Raw genomic sequence first — 18,313 nt, 5'->3', positions numbered from 1 at the left:
CACAAACATAAAATATATCGTCAATGAGTCGTTGTTGTAACAAATAAATCTTTCGAAGTAAATGAAAATGTTCTAAACGGTTTATCGTGAACACAACAGAAGACCTGACATAAATTTATAATGTTTTTGTTTACATATTTCAATCACGTCTCAATATGTGTTGTAACATATCTACAGAGCCCAGACTAGTGACAAAGAGTTTTTTTAACAGTCTCCATGGTTTTGAACACTATATAAGTACAATTCTACAATAAGACATTGGCAAGAAATAAGAACAAACATTGTTTGTGAATCAAACATTTGAAAAATAACTTATTTATAAGTCAAAACCTGAAAAGAAGTCCCATATCGAATTGGATTAATAACCTGTTTTATATCTTAATTGATTGAAATAATTAATGGACATACGCAATGTAATTAGATTTAGAATTACGTTTATCAGATAAAGAAATATTATATTAAAAAAGTTTTCAAAAGCATTATTAATACATGTCACGCTGATTGATGAAAATGAAAATGACTTAGCCAGAAATTCAATTAAATACCCCAAAACTGAATAATTTTAACAAAGCATGTAATTTCTATATTATTCTAAGTGAGAACTGTAACACTTGTTAATTATCCAAAACACAACTTAATTGATATTGTTGCGCCATCATAACCAACAGTTCTTCAAGATATTAGTTCACAGACCGAGTTTCAGCACTTGTTGGCTCAAAATAACGCCTCGGATTAATACATTTGTAATTCATCAGAAGATGAGTTCGTACCTGATTATTTGAGCGAGAAAATAATTTTATCAATGTTTTATTGTACAAACGGGTCTATGTGTCTGAGTTAAATGGTATACATTATCACTGAAATGCCTCATCAAGGTACTACAAAGAATTCCTAATCATGTATTATTTTACTAATTGATATATCAGCAGGAGCGTCAAGCCTGGTTTAATTTTAATGGCAAAGCTTTATATCTTTTTTTCGGATCTGACGTATATGTGTCACAGATCGATGAAAACATTGATATTCCTTTGTAACACCAAATTTCTGTTCTCCTTTTGTAATGTTTCATTAGTTATAGTCTCAGACATTAATTTAATTGATACCTTCACAGTTTAAGAAAATTTTGAATTGATATCATGCAACTTGAAAAACTCCATTTATCAAACTCATCGTATGTTACTGGAAATTTACCCTCGATATAATTTGTGCTAAAATGCATAATATTGTATGGCACAACAGAATTATTGTTTTAGCAAATAATTTCGTCTAAACATTCACTTTTTTATAAAGTTTTAAATATAAAATCTGTTCATACTTCCAGTAAGGCGTCTAATGTGATTTTGAGGTAAATTTCGCCATTCTTGGTGCAGAGCTTGTTACTGTTGTTGCAGTGGACTACATGTGAGCCATACCATTGCCCAAATAAAATTTAAAACTTCATTTTTGGTCATGTCAAATTGAGGCATTATTTTGTACATCCCCTACAAAAATCATAAACAAACACTGTTTGTAAGGTGAAGTTCGCAGAACCCATGACTTATGTGCATCGTTGGGAATTTATTAAGATATTCTTTTAAGATAAGTTCATTTTGTTTTGTGTGTGATGAATAAACTGACACATTTATATAGACATCAAAAAGATCAGTCTTATCGATTGAATCTTTGAACATAATAACGTCACAATTTCTATTTCTTTAAATGGAACAGTATCTGCAATATAAATGTATTTTGTGATTAAAATATATTTTATATTAGTTTCAAATGCATCGTTTGAATCTTGATGTATACATCTCTCAGATAATTGTTTTACCGTCCTCAATTCACAGTAATAACGTACGAATTCCAGAAAAGTATTTGAATTATTAATGATAGCATAATACACTTTTCTCTCCGCCTCATTGCGATGTATAAATCTCTAAAGTCATTAGAATCTAATTTTCTAATAGCATACAAAGGCCGTGTAGAGCATAAGGGATTGAGATATACGAAACAGCAACGAATAATCAAGCTAAAAAGGTCAATAACCTAAACTATGTAGAGATAAACTCCAGAGAGGAAACTTTACCATTTTAATTTTGGAAAGAAGTAGTCATTGTCTGTAATGAAAAAGTTATGCTTTAATATCGAATCATTCTAATAAATTTTCGAACTTAACCCTACAATTTTGTCAACTCTATAATAGATATTACTGAAACTGATCACGATATTCAAGAAATCAAACTTTTACAGCAATGAACGGTAGTTTTGTGAATGAATATATCTTGTCTTTTATAAGGACTCAGATTGAAAACGTTTTCACACATAATTCCATGTAAAAGGCCTACCATTTTTTCCCAACTTTTCTAACTTGACAGAGGGCGATTTTAACATTTACTACGTTGCTTTAACTGTCTTTTTTTAAGTCCGTGAGGCGGGCATGTTATGTGTTACAATTTTGCTTTTTCTTATGAGCAAATATTTAGTTTATAACAATAAAAAGAGGCCTACAATGTGAACCAACTGTTAATTTTGATGACATTATATCCTAGAAATATCCTGGTTTCAGAACGTTTGAAACATTGGAAAAAATACATCCAGAATACATAATGTATTAATGATACATGCAGCGAAAATTGAATAATAAAGCTAATATGAGTTTTTTAATGAATTTGAAAAAAAATATGAAAGGATATTTAAACTTTACATTGTTATAATTATTAACATTTGTTATAATTGTTAATTTTACCTTCATATGAGAACTATCATTATGGTTCCAGATAGTGAGCAATAATGAGTTACTGTAAAGAAAAAACGTTCAATGTTGTTAACTTTCAAGCTTCCTACTCAATCTGTATATTTTATTATATCGTCACCATAGTGCAATAACTGAATAACTGCTATTAAATTTAGAAGCACTTATTACGTTATTGCACTAAGGTTACGATATGTACCTTATTATGTAAATATATAAATTATAAATAAATATTGTTTAAACAAAACTAATACAGTGTAACTGATAACTTTACAACAAGGTAAGGTTAGCAGTTAAGGATATTATTATAGAATTCTATTTGTTTAATTGAAACTACTCTGAGGAAAGAAAAGTTGGTTAACTGAAAATAACTGTTTAAAATAGGCGAGCACGGCTGCGCACATTGTAATATATTCAAAGATTTGTGATTGAGCTTTTGTATCAATTAAAATGAAATGACACAATAATCTTACATCAATTAACAGGAATCCCGTTTTCAAAACCACGAAGGAAACTTATAACACACCAATAGGACGAAGTCAGACGTTTGTCGCTGATATATTGGTCAAATTAATGTAGAGCATTAAAGATTCACACAGTGAATTGTCTGTGGAAGCATATAGAATACCAGACATTTATCATGTTATTTAAGTTCATCTTTTTTCAGCCACCAATCAAGCTGTGTCTCTAGAATTTCCTAATAGCCAGACCAATAACAAGGTGCTGAATTTCCTACTGACGTTAAAAACAGCCTGTTATCACATAAACTGTTGTAACATAGTGGCAATTTTAAGGGCATATTATGCCCCAGAAATCCATATTTGTTGTTATTTCTTAAGAAATGTCAAACACGTGTTAAACATGGTGTAATGATGGGCGTACAGCACATTAGATGTAAAAACTAATTAAAAGAAATTAGCATTGAACATGACGTTATGCGACATAAATGTAGCAAAATATAAGCAAAGAAGTATTCTGACGTTTTTGAGAAATAAAAAAAAAAACAAATCTGAGGCATACTGGGCCTTTAAACATTGGTACTCTATAAATCTCAATGCTTATAATATATCGTATTACAATAAATGACTTAAGTTGTCCAGCATTTTATCATTCACTGACAAAAGCTCAAATTCTTATCCTTGATAGGTTTCCTATAAATTTTTGGTACAGCCAAGGACATAGAAACAGTTCCGGTATATACACTGTTTAAAATAAAACTTTTGTAGTCTTTTAGATGGAATAGAAATTCATGTGACCTTATTTACTCATTGATGTCAAGGATATAAAATGTGTATTTCAGCTCTTGATTTCAAATTATCTAAGTAATTATATAAATTCAAGCAGTTTAATTTAAAAGTAGTCAACTATATTAAATGATAGCAAATAAATATTATTTATTTGATTATCATACAGTATCCGGTTGCTGACAACATATACATCCTTACCTATCTTTTTTCGAGCATAATAATTAATGATCATCTGAAATGTTTAGATATCAGATACAAAACACAACAATTTAGCTGTTGGGAAACAACTGTTAATTGAAGTAATTAAACTGAGTCTTACAAACTATGCAATTACAATACCTTTCAAAAAGTTTTCATAATAGATCTACACGGATATTTATGACTTATGAAGTCGGTCAGTAAGAATTAGAATAAGTTGGGTCATTTATCTTAAACCTAAATAAAGACTCAAGATTATTTTAGATACAATTTTCTATAATTGTTCATATAATGTTTCAGACTTATATTTTAAAACTGTCTTTACTTTAAAGAAAAGTGTAGAAAAATGTAAGTACATATGGCATATTCATAAATTCGGACGTGTGTGCATTTTATTCATTTATAACTTGAAATTATTGTTCTTTGTAGACTTTAAACAATGTGTGTATAACATTTATTCTAGCATTAATCATAGTTAAGTATGTACGGCAAGGGATATAAAATTTACTACTTACAAACATTAAGTATATACCAAAAAGAAAAAAAGAAAGAACATACTTCTTCTTGAATTACTTGTCGAACAACAATATTGCTACTGTATTTATGCACTCAGCATATTTGGTGTTACGATAACACTGATTAAAATATTCCACAAAGACAGGTAAGACAAGAATTTATCCACTTTATTGCACTCACATAGACTATCGCTAAACTTGCAAATACAATGTTGCCATATTTATATTTTTGAAGAGCAATCATTCATATCGATATACGAAGCTTTCCACTTATTTAAACTATCAAAGGTAGGAATGTGCTATGAAAAGAATACTGAGAATCTCGAATAAACCATATCAACGTATGATTAAATGCACAGTTGGTAGGACAGAAATGTTATTTAAGTTAGTAAGTTATTTAGTAAGAACGATATTCTTCTGCAAGTTTATATATCTTGTAAAAATATAAATTTCTCAGAAATAAGCAAACATATTTTATTATTATTTAACCAATTACCGATTTAAGATAAAAGCACAGCTTAAAAACGTATATTAAATGGTTTGTTTACAGTAGTTGCAGGGCGGGGGGGGGGGGGGTATGTGATATATAATGTAAGGAACATTGGATAAAAAAAGAACAAAGAAAACACATATTTAAAATAATTATATTATTAATGTAAATCTGTAATATCAAATGCATGATAATTGATAAATAATATATCTGAAATAATGTTTCAATTGGATGGTAAATGTAAAACCACTATGCTTACATTTCAGAGACATCTTCACCTCAATAAGGAACATACATGTATTTTATGAACAATGAGCCCTGTAGTGTCAGTTTTTTTTTGCCTTTCATAGAATATATATTAGTTTGCAATCGTTCAAACTATAATTTTATTTTAAACATTTTATATATTCGATCAAAGCATGAAATTTCTCACTTTTTAGCTATTTTGTTGACATGATTGGCCATATTAACTTGTGTATCAAAATTGCCATTGCAAGAGTACAATGAAATTTATCATTAGCAGGTACTGAAAGTATTCTTTACATAGTTTAAATGTTTTATTTACATTTTACATAACAAGCAACTTTTAAAATTAATTAGATTCTTTTTAAAGTTAAAACAGAAAAGGAACAAACAATATAATTATATATAAAAAAAACCATAAAAACACAACAGCAAAGAAACGATTCACATAAAGAGGTGAATAATTTAAAATAGCCACGGTAAAGTAAAATGCATCAATATTCATTTAGACATTGTAAAGACATGGGTATTTTAATTACATACAATTATACCCAATTAAAGTAATTATACAACGAAAATTATAATGTTCAATCTCTCAATGTATCAACAAATGTAAAACAACAATTTGCATTTCAAATATATGGACATACTAACATAATGACATCAGGGCCGAGCCAGTAACGCGTCGGAATAACATAATAACAACCTTATAAATACATCTGCTGATGTTTTTAAATTCAAAATCGTACCATTTTTATGTTTTTATGTTGAAATCTGCTTAAGCCGGTGCTGGGGCGGGAGCGGGGAGAATAGCTTGCAAATAGAAAAACAAAACCAAGTCTGCAACACTCTCAATTTTGCCGTTTTATGATTTAGAATTTTTGTCTACTTTTTGTATAATCTAAGGATCGCTAGCTGTGTAGGTTCAAACCTATTAAAGAGGAAAATCATTGCCTTATAGGGCAAAGAACTTAACACTTATTACTAAGTCCTGGCTTGTTCCAGAAACATATTTGATAGTGAGTTTGCCAGTCTATAGCTTCCCATACATTCAACTTATTTAAAAATTAATTATGTATATACCAAATATACTCCAAGGGGAAAAACACGCTATAACAATCGTTAAGCGTTCATTGTCCCAAGGAAATGCATTCCATCATTTGTATCGCTGCACTCATTATTTCACTCAAAGTGTTCTTAAAATACACAAATTGTCATGACTGAGTCACGTGTTTTCACCAATAGTCTTTTGTTTTCCCAGATACTCGCAGAGCAAAATCCATCTGCGTTTGAAATACGTTACTAATTTACATGCTTATGTGCTTAAAAGGTTAACAAGGCACCTCATAATTTTGTTATTTCCACAACATTTGTTTGTTCTTTTTAAAATGTTTTAGTGGTTATACAAATTCGCACAACCATGTGTTTTAGTATAAGACAAAGTATTTACAAGTCATTTAAGTGACCACTTGTATTGATGAAAGAGCCGCCAATCTTGACATTATTTTTAATTATAAACTATAATACCACTTCTTGTTACATTAGGACAAATATATCTGAGACACCGACGTTTAAATACAGAATAATAAACACAACACGTCCTTTCTTCTTTCACCAAAATGCAATTAGTCGTAGACTCGTTAGAAAACGTTGCTGTCACATTATCTTTTCAAAAACCATCACGATGTAATCAGCTATGGAATGTTTCACGATGATTAATATAGAGATTGCCTTAATCCGATATTTAATTGTAAGGCACATGTAGGCTGTTTATCCATCACTGTTGTTTCACCTGTGCGCGTAGTTGTCACAATTGAAAACAGTTGCTTGATAGATGGATACTTTTCGTGTTGGCAAGTTAGAACTGTTTGATGAGGTAAATACAGTTATAACACATACAGTTATAGTCAATATATGAATCATGCTGCTGGAATGATGAATAGCATCCGCTGCTGATTTGTATGACTCTGGCAAGTTTACTGAATCTGAAATATAAAAGTTTTCCTTATAAGATCATAACATCACATCCCACGTGCAATAGAATTTTCGAAGTTATGATATTATACGACTGTTTTCTTGATAAATTATAATTTAGCTGCATGACATATTCATATTTCTCATGAAAATAAAAAAGAGAGATTCATCAAACAAAACTGTAAATAATCATTGAAAAGTTATATTCACGTTGTAATTTTTCCTAGTTTTTAAACATTTTATACCACGCAAATTTAAAAACCATTGTACAATAAAACTTTTTTTAAGACTACAAAACAGTCTTGGCCAAGATGGATTTATTTATTGGGCTGTCTTATCCGTGGATATTGTTATTTATTATTTATTCTTAGATATTATAATGAAAAGCTGTTTTTTATGGCATTTTGTATGTTTTCATGCTTAAAAAATTAGTATCATATATTTCAAAAACTAATTGAAAAAATATCTTAAATTGATACATTCTCATAGACATGGATCATGAGTCTGGATTTAAATTGTAATAACTATTCTTTTCAATTCATTTTTATGCATATTAAATGACGTATTCATGTATAGAAAATAACTCAAATAAAAGCAGTATCACGTGATTGTCTTAATTGCGGTTTCAATGACCATTGTCATAAAGAAAAAACTATGTCACTGTTTTAACAATCGGTCTTTTAAATGGGACGGTCTTATTTCTTGATGGCATATAGTATGGTTTTTACTGTATGTTACTCTATTTTAATTCGATCAGACTACTGCGTTATCAACAATGTCCAGCAAGAAAAGTAAACCAGTGTTTGTTTAACTTGATAACTACTGACTTGTTTAATTTAACTAATTACTCAATTATTATTATATATGATAATTAGAATACTTTCATTTCCTTTTGAAAACAGTTCGTTTGAAAATGCCCGGAATTTATGATACAGTTCAGATGTGAACAATTTTCATGGTATCGATATATACCACAATCGAAGGTTCTGAAGTCCATTACATTTACAGTTTATTTTATTTTCTATGATAAGTGGATAAATCCAATATCATCCTTTAAATGATTCAAGTAATGATGATTTAATTTCTCTGCTTCATTTGCTTCAATTGAAGACGCTAAACTGTATGTACTTTTCGCGTTTTTATCTTTATATCTTTCTAAGCCGAAAGCAACACAAATAACACTTCATCAGTTCTTTTGTGACAGTAATAAAATACTATAAAAGTAAAGAATGAATTGAATCATTACATCGAGGCAAAAAGCACTACCGAGAAATATTCACATTTTGTTTATTTTGGTAAATGCCGTTCTATGTTTTAATATATATATTTAATGATAAAAACAACAAGAAATAAAAGTGCAAATGAACAAGCAAAAATGCAGGATGTTGAAATAAAATGTGCAAGCATTTGCAATAATACTTACGAGTAATACGAGTGATTGTGTAAAACAACACATTTTTTAAGAGTTCATAAGACTTATATGATTGTGAAAGACACCTGGCCGCAAGGATACAAAACCTTGTAGAGCTCAAACTCCTATCTCAGCTATTTGATTGGTCAGAAAGCAAGCTCAAGCTCGGATGTCAGAAACACATCAGAATGTGCACTGACCAACGAAAATCCCTATATTCGAGATAAAAAGTTTTATAACCTTGAGGCCTGGTATACATAGCACATGCCAGAATAAAAACAGTTCAAAACTAAACCAGTTTACTTAATTATGTCCTGTAACTATCGTGTCAATAGCAGATAAATAGTTATATTTTTTAAATAAAAATCACAGTTATTTATTTTGGTAGAAAATATTAAAGAAAGTTTCTTCTTTTATTAAACTGAATAAGCTAAACAACTGTTTAAATAATTAATATTTGAACTTAGTCCACATAGCACAAACTCATTAAAAACTCTTTTGACTTGTTAATGTCACCCCAACGTATGCCATAAGTCAAGTTTTAATATATTTAACATATTATTGTCTTAATTTAGCTTTGACTCTATATTTTCTGGAATATGTATTGCCTGCAGTAATGTGAATTTAACGACTATAGTATAGGTATAAATGATTAAAACATTAATTGGCAGAAATCCTAATAAAACAAGCAAACATATGAAATATATAATAATAATTACTGTATATAAAAACGATACCACTATGATAACTTGTGTTCTCAATCAATCCTTGCACTATCACTCTTCCGTTGATGTACGGGTTTGTTCTAGAAAGCTGTTAGTCTTCGCCCCATGGAATATTGACGCGATAAAACTATTACCGACCTCTGATATTCGCTTGAAATAAATCCGCTGTTTACAAATATATGTATATATACATTATATACATATATTTGTAACACACAAAAACTAATGTTTCGTAAACAAGCAACGCAAGACAATTAAGTTGTTCTTGAGGTTGATTTGTTTCCTCATCGTCGCCTAGGTGCAGTAACTGGTTGCCTCCTTTTTTGAAGTCCTGGAGTTAACACGTTACTGCGCTAAGGTGACAAAATCGTTTCATTTCATCAGGGTAACATTTCATTACTTAGAAAAAAACATGGAAATGAAATAAACCCGTTATTTCACTAAGATGACACATTGTCTTAAATCTATCAAGTCAGAGTAATATTTAATGACTTTGGAACAGTTGAAGATTAATAGTAACTGCACAAAGTTGGCAAGCTTGCTTCATTCATTGAAGGTTATATTTTATGATATCATGATATTTTAATATCTTATAATTTTCCCGGTGTTATACTTTATCGCTGTATTGGAATATTCTGTTGAAGATATTTTCATAATGTGTTAGTATTTGAAGCGAAAAAAGTTTTATTTCCATATTAAATCGATCTAAATAAATTATCATTTCATTCTGAAATATATCTAACGAAAATATGATAAAAGACAAACATTTTTGCAAATTAAGCGTCACATTCACACGCTATGTTCGGGGGCAGACTTTGTAAACGATCAGGCTGTTGACAGTCATGTAATATTCACGCATTGCTTCATACAAAAAGTTTTTTTATTAAATTTAATGTTGTCCCTAAGCTAGTAACATTTTATGGTTAATCAATGAGCTGCAGTTTAAGATACGTAGTTCATTATTGAGACTACGAAAACACACACCATCAACCATCGATTAACATAATTAATAAACTTTAAATTATGCCAAAATCAATATGCTTTTCAACATACAATAGCCTTATTATAGTCAGACCTCTACTCCATTTCAAATTAACATTTTAGGAGCACCAAATTATTTACTTATATTTCATGTGTATTTAATTTTATGTACTCAAAACGACAATATACGTATTTACATATTTTATTTAGAATTTGTAATATCAAATACATGATAAATGATACATATATATATTCTTGAACAAAATGTAACAATTGAATAATAAAATGATTATGCAAACTTTTCTAGATCCATTATCACCCATGAAAAGTAACAAGTGGTGGACTTTCTTTATATGTAATAAAACATATAAGATTCACTGACCCATGTAAGTATCTGAATATCATTTTTGCAATGCACATCTGCCACTCTGCTATAGTTCAAGCTCTCATTTGTGAAGCAAAAAAAACATAATACATTTATGTAGTAGCAATCATTAATTCTAGCAGTTCAATTAATTACTAACTTATCAGCTATTTTGCTGACCTGCTTAGACACTATACTTTTTGTGTCAAGGACATATTAAATGCAATTTTAGAGAAGAACAGCAACTATCTTAAAATGTATAATAAACAAGTATTGCTTGCAAAATTTACCACTTTAGTCCATGCACAAGTTAGATTTTTTTCTTATAGAAAAAAAATGTTCATTTTGTTCTTCATTTTTTGTTGTCTTTTTTATGCAACATCTGTACATATAAAGCAAGTAAATAATGTAAATTAATCTGGATGTAGTAAAATGGAAAACAAAGAAATTTTACATGGCATATTGAAAAGACATTATCAAACACATAACGATAACTAAAGTTATTAGCAAATTAAAGAATTAAAGTGTTCAGTCATTCAATAAATCAACAAATGTAACACGTTAACATAGTCCTTAATTGTTTGTAATTATTTGTGAAGTTTAAGTACTTAATTATCTCGTATGCGACCATAAACAGGCCAAATCAAACCGAGTCTGCATTATTTTCAATAACGTCGTTTATGACGTTTTTAGTTTTATATCTCTCTCTCTGTTGTGTCTTGTGGGTGTGAGTTAAATAAACCTATATCATAGCGTTTGAATACAAACCTTTTCGATTTTCTTTTAAATAAAATTATTATATTTGGCACTTCATCAAATTCACAGTTATGTATGTCAATGCAAAAGTATTCAACATCAAACATAACATTATAAATGATATATGCTATGCCTACAGAATAGTATATGAAAATGAAAAAAGAAAACCTTTAAGTTTGTCAATAACAATAACATGTACAAAGTGAAAAATACTAGAGTAAAAAAATTGTTTTTGTATCTACATTCCAAATAAAGAAATAACGTTATCACAACCGTTGAGCTCTCATCGTCCAAAGAAAAGAATAGGCTTTCCTTTAATCCGCCTTATTACTGAACACCCATTACATGTTGCAATGTTCTTGCTCTTAAGTGTCTTTGTTATTGAATATATCAGTCTATGTATTTTCTCAAACGCGTACACAACTCATTATGATTGTGTCACAGGTTCTAAAGCAATTTACATTTTTTTCAACACTAGCAGACCAAAATGCACCTTATTTTAAAACACGTTCGCATATATCTTAATAACCACATGCTCCAACCAACTATATATGATTTTTTAGGTTTCACAGGGATTTCAAAGCTTTGTAATTGTTACATTATGCTTTTGTTTTATCAAGAGTCTTCAAACACTTCTCAAACAGGATAAACTCATTTTGGAATTCTTGTCATTTTGAATGAACGAATGTGCCAATATTTAACCACACAATATTACAACTGTGCGTAACTGTCTGTAGTGTTTCTGCTAATTAAACAAATGAATGTAACACATAGTTTCTTATCGTCAGTTTCATCATACAAATTCGTCCCTCATCCAAATGTAATGGTTTACAACATTAAAAGAAACAACTGTTGCTGAAACATTTTCGAAAACCGTCTACTATCAGCTTTAAGATGTATCACGAAGATTAGAATGGCGATCGCTGTAATCGAATATTGGAATGTAAGGCACGAGCAAGCTGTGTATTCTTTTCACAGTTTCACCTGTGCGCGTAGTTGTCACAATTTAAAACAGGACCTTGATAGGTGGACAATATTCGTGTTGGAAAGTAAGTACAACTGTTTGATGAGGTTAATGCAATTATTACACATATACTTAAGGTCAATATATATATCATGCTGGAATGATTGATTACAACCGCTGCTGAGTTACTACGATCAGGCTGTGAAATGTTTTCTTTCTCTGAAATATAATGAAACTAACATAACGTAATGTAATATAATTAAGAGCGTTTTCACTTCACCTGATTATTTTCTTATTTGTTCCAATTATTGGAACTGTCTATTAATATATACTTTAAAACAAGAATTAATACAGAGCCTGGTCCGACTTCACAGATATGTATGCTAGCCCAGCCATTTACTGGTGTCTAATCAGTGTCAGACCCAGTAGTTTAAGAATGACATGCGATACAAAGATTTAATTTGAAGTATGACTGTTCCGGCGTGAGTAAAAAAAAGGATTTACACATACAACTGATGTCATAAATGACTGACATGCAAAGAGTTTTTATTTAGAATCCAAATCATACATTCTTTATGTTTTATTTAATAAAATTTTTATTATCAATTTATCGCTTTATATAAGTAACTATAGATGTATTGAGCTTGCTTTCATACCAAACCTTTCGCCTTATAATCATTTGGTATTTCTATTGACTTTAAGAGATGATTATATGAATCAAAGAAACTTTTTAACAAGTTATTGTTTTTGATATAAATATGTCTTACCTCTTCGACTCACGTTAGGTTTGTTGGCTGAAATGGAAAACATATACTACATAATGCTTATGTTACTTTTATAAAACAAAATATAAAAACTTTTTAAATGTCATAACTGAGAACAAACAGTAGAGAAAAAATGTTTTCGACTGCCTCATGTTATTACACTTCAATTTGTATAAAAAGATTAAAGCTAAGAATATTTAAAGAAAAGACGTTTAGGTTAATAGTTTAATTGTATTACTTTTCGCATCAAAGCAAGCATTAAAAAGGTCATGTATTACCGTACATCTTTGCTTCATTTAACAAACACTTTCGATAAGTCAATCTTACTAAGATGGCAACATTTTATCTGCTAATGCTTTTACTAAAATAGTTGTATACAATCATACCGGTTTGTGTTTAGGTATAGGTATAAATCAAGGTGAATTAATATGATTAATAACAAACTTAATAACTGATGAAGTAATGTTGTAGATTTGCAAGATAAGCAAAGAGTCGCTAAAAGACAGCAGCAATGATTTGATATTACCGTTATTATCGAGAAAATATATACCTTATAAGATCAAATGAGGTTAACAAATTGTTGCAATATTACTGTGAAATTGTTGAATACTACTTCAGATGCCATAATTGGTTTTTTACTACTTTTGATTCCATAATTTTGTTTAGAAACAATTAAATTATTCTTATTTGAATTATAACATTCTGGTAAATGTATGACATATTTTATCCACTTTTTATATCAAAAGAACCTGTCAATATACACAACACATTGGTAGGAAACAAGGGGGGCAAATGACACAATTTTGTTTTTATTTTGATTTTATGTTTATGGGCTTTTTCAGAAAAGTTCATCATATGTTACAATCACAAATGTGTTGGTCAATATGTCTACACTAAATGGTATCACATTAATCTTTTTAAATGTAAATTAAAACAGAACTTGAACTAAACTGGAATGAAGCTTGTGCAATGAATCAACTCACAAAAGATAAATACAAACATACCAATGATAGTCATTGGGCCGTCATCTGATATGCGGTGTTTGTAAAATAACAAAAAAGACTTTCATGATCGGAAAAAATTTAGAAAAATAAAGCAAAGCAAAGTAAAATGTAAGCCATGACTTAAATAATTATTAAAAGCGTTCTTTCTCGTAGAAAGTAAAAGTAATCATATGAGCACACATGCGAGAAGTTCTACTCATTCTGTATAATAATATCAGATATACGAAAACAAAAACAAGCGATTTTTTAATTTGCGTTCTTGATCATCATATTGAGTCGACCTGTACGTAACATACAAACATTTATCAAATAACTTCAAAATGTTTTTTACTCCCTCATATTAGGTAATAAATGCAGAGTTCTGAATCAACAATAAGATGCTATTTGTTGGTTAGAAATTTAAGATGAACTGCTGCATCGGATGATAACTAGACGCAAATGATAAATTGAAAAATAGTAAGTGGTGTAAAAATCTGACAGAAATCGGAACAGACTCCGTACGTAAAGAGGGTTAACATATAAATCTGCTGTTATATGTAACCACAAGTTACTTTGTAAATGACAGAGACAAATTTCAACATAGTGTAATATAAATGTGAAGACTTCATTCTTTAACTAAGTATTATTTAAAATATTATATATTACCAGTTTGAAACCATGTACTGTATTTTACGCACGATACAAAACTCGTAGATTACACTACTTAATAAAATAACAACGAGCAAATTTCTACAAAAAATAACGCAATTTAAGCAAACAATTGGCAAGGTTTTAGTGAAGACATACCACTTAAGACATTTACAGTAATACTGTCAACCTCAATGGAACTTCCAGAGCTTCTGCATACATATATTCCTTTATCATGTAAAGTACTTCTCTCTACAATTAATTCACTTATATACATCTTTCCCCTTGTTCGACGAAGTATTTGAGTCCGATCCTTCCAATGGGCTAAAGAAGTTATTATTCTTTCTCCTTTAAAGAACCAATCAACATCAACCGGTGCTTGGAGAATTCCGGTGACATTACACAGTAACATTATACGGTTACCCTGGTTTACGAATTCGGTCCCGATTAATTGAATCCCTGAAATGATTTTAAAAAAAGATTTACTTAACAGTGATATAATTAGATATTTCACAAGTATTTCTTTACACTTACCTCCCAAATAAAACAACCCCAAAACGGCAAAGTAATTTCTAAAACGTCCAAAATGGGAAATGATTCAAGCTAAGTTTTATTGAACCTGTTCATTTTTGGTGCGGGAAAGAGCAAGTGCCCGAAAAAACACAAACTTAAGCAAAACATTATATCATTTCCTTGTGGTTTTCATTCACTGTTTTGAATTATCAAAAGTTGTTTCGCATGCAATTGCTTATTATGAGTTTTCTGTAAAATGTTTTAACAAAGAATTTTACCAATCACCTAATCATATAAGTTTTGAATTATTATACTTGCCATTTGTACTCTTAAATTTATACGCTACGCTAAATGGAAAGGGTGACAATAACAGTACAAATACATTGATGTTAGTTCACAAAAAATATTGGTAATAAATGTACAGTAACTATGAACTGTGTAAAAAGTGTTTTACAGTGCACGATCAAATATAAGAAGGTATGTAGTCAATAAGTAAGGATGGCAAACAAGTTTTACTCACTTTTTTTTTCCTTGACAGGTTCATCTGAAAATCAAACAAAAATGGTGCAGTCTAATTGCTATAAACTATATCATTATTAACTGCTATAGTAAGTTTCAAAGTTGGTGATATTTTACATGAAGTACGAGTACATAGGATATAATGCAAACGGTTTGATTAAAAAGCACCATCATTTTGATTCATGAAACATGCGACTATATTTGTATGAATTTTTAAATGGGATTTATGTTTTTCTTGTGTAAAACCTAAGAAATGAATAGAAAAGAATTTAGGTAGTTTATGATTAAAGTCGAAGAAAAGAAGCACAATTTGAAACTTTGTTCTAAACGAAAGAAAGAAATTAAACGTGCACCTACAAGGTGTAGGTTTTTTGTTTTCAAACAAAATTACACCTTTTTAGCAGTTAGCGTGCTTTTTTATATTGTACGGTTTTTGAAGACTTACGTCGTATAAACATGATGGAAGTTTATTTTATTTAACGATTTTTTTATTTATTGCAAAGTTTGATTTTCAATTATGTTTTTTATATCAGTTATCAATTGTTTAATCGCTTGATCCTTTCTACCAGACAACCTCATTTTTAAATATAAATTTAGTTCTCGCACAATTTATCCAGTGAACGATAATAATAACAAAACACTAGATTACACTCACCCAAAACTGTCAATGTCACGTAATGTGCGTATGTTTTAGATGCTGTCACTTGACATAGATATGTTCCATTGTGCTTTGTTTCAACATCCTTTATTATGAGGTCATACTGGATCACCTGGAAAAAGATTTACATACAAACCTTTTGAGTGAAACTAAGCAAATTGATATTTAATTTCTGACGCAAAGTGTTTCATAAAATGGATTTATTATTTTGATTTTTTTCGCTATTCTGATGATGTTAAATTACATAATAAGTGCATGCATACTAGAACTTTACAACCCATCATAATTTTTTTTTAATTCTCAGTTTTTTTGTAAACGTCTTAAGAAGTAGAATAGATTTAGGAAAACTAACTCTATCGTGGAGGATGTGTATAAATATACACCTACGCCTTGCAAAATGAAACTTACGAAAACCTGGATTGGATTTAGCAAAATCTATGAAACAGATTACAACACACAGCCTTGTTCACATTGAACATAAGTATGATTTGATGTAATCAAAAATTTTACATGAAGACGGCATTAAACTGAAAAGCACCAAAAAAGTTACATACAAAAGTCTAACTAAAAGCTATGTCTAAATTGTGGTAAGTATAATATCTAGGCGTTCAATGATTAATGCCGTTTTGGCATTCTTTACGGTTTCGATTATCACAATTTTCTTTATGTTTCGGTTACAAAAAATACATACATGTTCTGATATTTTGTGTACTTGAATTGCCATGTTACTCTCTGGCGAGAAAATTGTTTCACCAATCGTCAACGGAACGTCGCTTGATTCTTTCCGCCATACAACCTGAAAATGTGACATCTATTCATTACTGATTTTGAAGCCTAACGAAACAATATAAAATTCGGAAGAAATTGTTTAACTCATAGTAATACCTTAAACTGTTTGTCACTTTCAAGAAATATTAATGAGGAGTACGTAAAAAGTATATATATGATTGAATAAGTATAGATAAAATTAATTCAAACGATATTTTTATATCAAGTTATACATTAACCCTAACGAGAACAAGGATTGTGCTTCAGCGTTGGCGAGTTATTTCATAAAATTGGTAGAACTGTATAAAATATGAAAAACAAAATCAACAAGAAAGGAAGGCATTTAATAAACGCATCCCCAACACAGGACTAGCGCCAGGGAGCCCCGCAGGACACCAAACAGGTCAGAGCACACGGTCAAGAACTGTATTCAACAGTCCAAACACTTGTTACAGGTATTGTACAGAATATTCATTATTTTCTAAGAATGCTATCGAAAATGTTTGCTTTGATATGAGGTCTATTAGAATGTAAATAAAATGTTTTTCATTACTTGTTGAAATAAAACAGTTATTAAAACATATTACGCAAGTAATTTGTAGATTGCTCTTCTTTTGAGATAATTTAAAGTTTGGCATGTTTGCTAAAAAAAATGTTGTTTCATAAAATCAATAATAAATCACCAGATTATTCATTGAAGTGTGCTCAAGTTTACATAAAATATAGGGCAGCTGAGATATATATCTTAATTTTCTCTCTCCCCGTGAAATAATTGAAATGAAGCATGCATGATTTATACATTATTTTCTATTTCCTTTCAGTTTCTGTTCATCTAGAAGTATGGAGCAACCGATTCTCACA

At 29.7% G+C, this 18,313-nt stretch overlaps 2 protein-coding genes across 5 annotated transcripts in view; both read right to left on the bottom strand.

Annotated features, from left to right (window-relative positions):
• Positions 1–5,564: 5,564 nt before the first annotated feature.
• On the bottom strand, positions 5,565–15,486 carry LOC132732193 (uncharacterized). Of its 2 annotated transcripts, XM_060718580.1 has the most exons (3): positions 15,154–15,471; positions 13,367–13,393; positions 10,704–12,818 (listed from the first exon to the last, which is right to left on the bottom strand). In XM_060718580.1, exons 1-3 carry the CDS (start codon positions 15,404–15,406, stop codon positions 12,616–12,618), a joined length of 483 nt encoding a protein of 160 aa, XP_060574563.1. In that variant the 5' UTR covers positions 15,407–15,471; the 3' UTR covers positions 10,704–12,615. The 2 variants fall into 2 exon arrangements, with proteins under 2 accessions (XP_060574564.1, XP_060574563.1); XM_060718581.1 differs by lacking the exons at positions 10,704–12,818; positions 13,367–13,393 and adding an exon at positions 5,565–7,409 and having other exon boundaries at positions 15,154–15,486.
• A 557-nt stretch (positions 15,487–16,043) lies between these two features.
• The window catches only part of LOC132732192 (uncharacterized), a 47,350-nt gene continuing 45,080 nt past the window's right edge, over positions 16,044–18,313 (bottom strand). For 2 of the 3 annotated variants that reach the window (XM_060718577.1, XM_060718576.1), the window contains exons 4-5: positions 17,376–17,495; positions 16,044–16,796 (exon numbers count right to left, since the gene is read on the bottom strand). In XM_060718577.1, coding sequence (XP_060574560.1) covers positions 16,620–16,796; positions 17,376–17,495 — 297 coding nt within the window. In that variant the 3' untranslated portion in view covers positions 16,044–16,619. The remainder of the gene's footprint in view (positions 16,797–17,375; positions 17,496–18,313) is intronic. The other variant, XM_060718579.1, reaches the window with a different exon arrangement.

This window comes from Ruditapes philippinarum, unplaced genomic scaffold, assembly GCF_026571515.1.
Source record: "Ruditapes philippinarum isolate M1 unplaced genomic scaffold, ASM2657151v2 ctg4331_1_1_1_1, whole genome shotgun sequence".
NCBI classification, from domain to species: Eukaryota; Metazoa; Mollusca; class Bivalvia; order Venerida; family Veneridae; genus Ruditapes; species Ruditapes philippinarum.
The sequence above is the reverse complement of the archived record's forward strand: the minus strand, read 5'-3'. Positions and strand labels throughout refer to the sequence as shown.